General features: G+C 48.9%; 1 protein-coding gene across 1 annotated transcript; it reads right to left on the bottom strand.

The window, feature by feature from the left end:
- Positions 1-317: 317 nt before the first annotated feature.
- On the bottom strand, positions 318-3,199 carry SLITRK1 (SLIT and NTRK like family member 1). Its single transcript, XM_055426848.2, has one exon. It carries the CDS (start codon positions 2,847-2,849, stop codon positions 759-761), a length of 2,091 nt encoding a protein of 696 aa, XP_055282823.1. The 5' UTR covers positions 2,850-3,199; the 3' UTR covers positions 318-758.
- Between the last annotated feature and the right edge of the window lie 1,916 nt (positions 3,200-5,115).

Below are 5,115 nucleotides of genomic sequence, written 5' to 3'. Positions count from 1 at the left end.
CACAGTAAACGTAACGCTCTGAACTGCCTACCGATCACAAATAATGGCGAAATGGCACTTTCTGATTATGCTGTATTTTTGTTTATAGAAAGTTTGATATGATGGGACTTATCAGGTAAGAGGATGGGTGCTGTGAAGGTGACGGGGTCCCCAGTCGCTGGGAGGGCAGCGTCCCTGGAGCGCGTGGATTCCATGCGAGCCATGCAGCACTTTTTGTCAGAAGTCAAAGTTACTTATTTACAATACATTCATGCCTTCGTGCAACCGCCCATCCCTCCGTAGCCAACAGGGAGCCATCGCGCCCCCACCTCCTCACGGGGCTAATCCACAGGGGGAAAAATAGATAATCTATCTCTCTATATAGATGTAGGTATATGTATATATGTATAGGACCGCGGCAGCCATCCCCTCCAGCCCCTCCCCCGCGGGGAGGGGCACCGTCTCAGCTCTGAGCAGGGCTCCTGCTGGGCTTTGTCAAAAGGGGCTGCAGCAAAGAGCGATTTGGCAGTGCTCTGCCAGCTCACCACAGTCTGCTCTTTGTTTCCCGAAGGGAACTAAAGGGGTCAGACCCTCTGCGTCGAGCGAGTCCATAGTTATTTATTTACTTTTGTCCATCAAGCCTCGGGGCGCGCTGGACTTGGGTGTGGGCTCCTCCGACCTATCCCACCCCCGGAGGATGCTGGCAGAGTGGGGCTGTGGAGGGGCATCTCCATTCTTCCCCTCCTCCTCTCGCCTCTGCTTTACCCAGGCTGGGTGTCTTAGTCCGAGAGCGAGTGGGAGCCACAGTCGTACACTCTGTGGGCCCCATCTGCGTTGTAAGGCCCATTGTGCCAGTAGGAAGAGTCACAGACTGTCTGTAGGGAGTTAATCTCGGACGCCGAGGAGTTGGCGTCCCTTCTCTTGGACCGTTTTCGATTCCTCAGGATAAACACGAGCATGCCCACCACAGTGAAGGCGGAGGTGACAAACACCAGCAGCAGTCCTGGGACCAACACGGAGATGGACACCCTGCTGGTGTCTAAGTAGGAGTTGGAGTGCGTCCCGGTCTCCGCCAACCCAGTGCTGTTTTTACTGTGCGAAGTTAACGTGGGCGATATTCTCGCGTACAGCTGGGGGCAGATCTCGTCATTGGAGAGAAGCATGAAATCCTTCCTAAAGAAGTTCACCGGCGTCTCACACTTGAGGTCGCTCATCAGCACTTCGGAACCCAGGCGTTCTGCCCATTGCTTGAAAGGCACAATGGTACAGGAGCACTCCCAGGGGTTTCCGTGCAGGTCTATCTGGATGATGGAGGTTAACTGGTCCAGCACCCCGGCCACTGGAAGGTACATGAAGTAATTGTTGTGCAGGCTGAGTTTAGACAGCGAGACCCCAGCAAACACGTCCACGGGTAGGGACCTCAGCAAGTTGTTGTTGAGAATGAGAATCCTTAATTTGGGCATGGCGTTGAAGGTGCCGGGAAGGATGAGCTGGATCGCGTTGTACTCCACATTCAGGTACTCGAGGTTTTGCAGCCCAGCGAATTTCTCCCGGGACAGCGTGTCCAGGTAGTTGCTGTCCATATACAGCCACCTGAGGTCTAAAAGGTTCTTAAAAGTGTTGTTCTCTACGGTGGCGATGTTGTTGTTGCCCAGATCCAACAGAATGAGGTTCTTGTAATCCACAAAGTGCGATTTTCGGATGCTGTGGATCTTGTTATCTCGCAGGAAGAGCTCCTGCACGTTGGAGAGCTTGGGCTTCAAATCAGCCAAGCTGCTCACGTTCCGGTTGTTGCAGTTCATCTTTAAACCCGACCCCGGGATGTGGTCGCAGCTGCAGCCCCCAGGGCAGGGCAAGCCGTTGGCTGGGGGTTTGTTTCTGGCGCTGCCGGTCCCTATCGCTGCCGTGGGTCTGATTTTGATCTGCCAGTTGCCTGGGATCTTTGTACCTCCGTTTGGAGCCGACCCTGGGGTAGCATGATCTTCTTGCCCATTTGCCTTGAAGGGAGTTGGCAGGGGGCCAGGGGGGAAGGTCTCTTCTTGGGCAGGGGGAGCCGGGAGACTAGAATCCACTCTGTGTTTTAAAGGACACAAGTCCTGTTCAGTGGTTTCATTGAGGTCTTTGCCCTGCAGTCTGGTGGGGGCTTCACAGACCACTCGGCCTATCAGGGCATTTTTGGGAATGTTTTCCAGCCATTCTTTCAGGGAGAGCAGATCACAGGTGCAGTCCCATGGGTTATCCTCTAGCAGGATCTCAGCAATGCCAGGGATTTGCTCCAAAACCTCTTCGTAGGGCAGTGTTTTCAGTCTGTTTCCCCGGAGGTCCAGGTGGGTGATGGGCACATACTGGAACACGTTGGCAGGTAGGGTGCTGATGAGATTGTCATTTAAAATGAGTACCTCCAGCTTGTTCAAGTCCTGGAAGGCCCCCGGGTCTATATCTCGTAATAAATTAAAATCAGCCTGGAGGTATTCCAGATCGTCCAGCCCCAGAAAAGTCTGCTTTCGAAAAGACTTGATCTTGTTGTTGTTGATGTGCAGCCTTTTCACCAGCTGCAGTCCCAGAAAAGCCCCAGGAACGATTTCATGCAAGCCATTGTTTTCCATGTGCAAACTAACCGCATTATAAAAGTTAGCGAACTCATTAGGGAAAAGTCGAGTGAGGGAATTGCCATGCAGAAATAGATGGTAAAACTGGGAAGTCGGGGCGGTGAAACGCTGCAGACTTGTGAAGCCCTTTTTTTCACAGTCTACGTGTAGGTCCCCTTCTATCTCATTGCAGGAGCAGATCTTCTCTTTGCAAACGTCCCCTGTAACGTTTCCAGCGGCAAAACAAAGAGACGTCTCCAGCAACAGAATCCAAAGCAGCATTTTTAAAGCGAGCAATTCATCCCCGATCTCATCACAAAGTAACAGCGACCATCCTGCTCGCCACAGACACAATTCAAGTTCATTTAGTGCTCCAGTGTCCGAACCCAGAGAAGGAGAAGAAAAGGGTTTGGGGGGGTGGGGGTGGATTCTTTCCTCCCTAACCCCCCCGCACTGCAACAACCCAGGCGCCAGTCAATAATTATATCTACAAACTATCCAGGCACAGTAGTGCAAGGCAAGCAAAAAGAAAAAAATAAAAGTAGAACCAATAACCCCACTCCCTCTCAACCCTTTAAAGATAACGAAAAAGAAGTTAAATATGTACATATAAATTAAAAATACACCCTTAGAGAATCTCGCCTAGTTTCTCACTAATCAGAAAGGGAACAATGCTGGTAATTAGAAGCAAGTGCATGTTAGAGAAACAAGCAGAGGGTTTGCAGCGTAGTACAGGCGCACTGCCTGTGCATGGCTGTGCGTCGGACTGACCTTGCCTCTCTGATACAAAGCAGGGTTTTCAGTGGCTTCTGTTGTTGAGGCTGCTTGATGGAGTTCCTGCCGTGGCTGCGGGTTGCCCAGGAGTCCCCCCGTGGTGCTGTCCAGTCCCCCCGGTGCTGAAATCACGCCGGACCGAAGGACTCACGCTGCCGAACCAATGGCGCTGGAAAATTTCCGCAATCGCTGCGTTTTGTGGCTGTCCATCCTTTCCCTTTCCTCCCCTTCGGTCCTCTTCAGCCTTTTTTTTTTTTTCTTGGACTCCGGCTCTCTCGGTTACTAGCTCTTCTTGTTCTCTTCTCTTTCTTCTGCTCTTTCGGAATTACGTGGAGGGGGCGGAGGGCGGGTGGTTGGGGTGGGGGGGGAGCTGTCTGAGGGAGGGAGAGAACGCGAGAATGGGGAGGGGGGAGAAGAGAGTTGCTAAGAAGCTCTGCTCGTTCCAGCCTGGTGCACTCAAAGATCTGACACCCTCTGCTGATCTGCAGTAGCAAAAATCCATCTGGTGAGGGAATGCTGAAGGAAGAAAAAAAAAAATCAATCCACGTACAGGGCAAGCGTTAAAAATGTGGGCATTAAAAGCTGGCGATTCACATAGATGCTGATTTTAAAAGGATTATTTAATTCTTTTTGCGTGCTGAAAACTTTACCCTTTCCTTTCCTTAACGAACTCACAGCCCCCACTATCTCCGGCGTTTGGAAAGAGTGCTTTTAAAACATTTATTTCCCGATGGCTTGAATAAAATTAGTGTCAGGGTGTCAAGCGAACAGCAATTTGAGGTAATTATACCGCACGCCATTTTCATCGGTGCTTTAAATGCATTTCTTCCGTCTCTGCAGTACAATGTTTTATGCTATTTGATGTCTTTGAGACCCCCCCCCCCTTTTTTTCCTTTTAGCATATTGTAAGTGGCTATTTGGCGCATACATTCATATCATATATATTTTACATTATAAAATTGAGTTTGTTTTTTTTTCTGCTGTGAGATATGTAATTTAGGCACATACTTCTTAAAACTTGTTATAGAATTTTAGTCAATTTGGTCTTTGAGAGTTAGGTTTTTCTGATATTTCCTAAATGTTACTTAAGTCTGCAGGGTGAAAACACAATGTATGCTTGCATCTTTGATTCCAGACCCAGAAGCATTCACTGAGAACCGGAAAAGAAGGGAAGAGGCAGGGGAAAATCCCAGTATGATTCGTGAGTGTTCTGAACAACCCACTGGCAGACTGATGCATGCACACCACAAACACACACGCACACAGACACTCCCTCAAACACACAAAGTTTCTGCATCCATTTGGAGGAATTTAAAATGCATACAAGTAAATAACCAGTTGCATTTTGCTAGAGGGAGATAGAAATCTCCAGTCTCCAAGGCTCTGTGCAAACATTACTCAGGTACTGGCCAGTTCCTCTTTGCTGGGTCAATGGTGCTGCCAGGGCAATGTTCTCAGGCTTTTCCTAGGGAAGGAATCCATAGGTTCTTCAAACTTAGATGGAACTTATAAAAACTAAGTTCTACTAACATTTGGGAGGGGAGAGAATATGAAAATGCAGCTTCTCTCTGAAGGCTGTTTTGCTGACTTACCAGAGTCAATACCTTTCTCATCAACACTTCTAAAAATTGTGTGCATCGTTTTAGTGTTTGGAATTTACAGGACTTAAAAAAATGTTGTTTGGTTCTTTCTTCAGTCTAAGCAGGGATACTATGTTCATGTCAGTTTTCCTTTTATTTAGGCCTTCACAAGTTGGACAGCTGTTACAAGTCTC

This window comes from Moschus berezovskii, chromosome 13 (assembly GCF_049115385.1).
Source record: "Moschus berezovskii isolate FMDL1 chromosome 13, NW_MosBer_1.0, whole genome shotgun sequence".
In the NCBI taxonomy this organism is placed as follows: domain Eukaryota; kingdom Metazoa; phylum Chordata; class Mammalia; order Artiodactyla; family Moschidae; genus Moschus; species Moschus berezovskii.
This window is presented reverse-complemented; position numbering and strand designations above follow the sequence as displayed.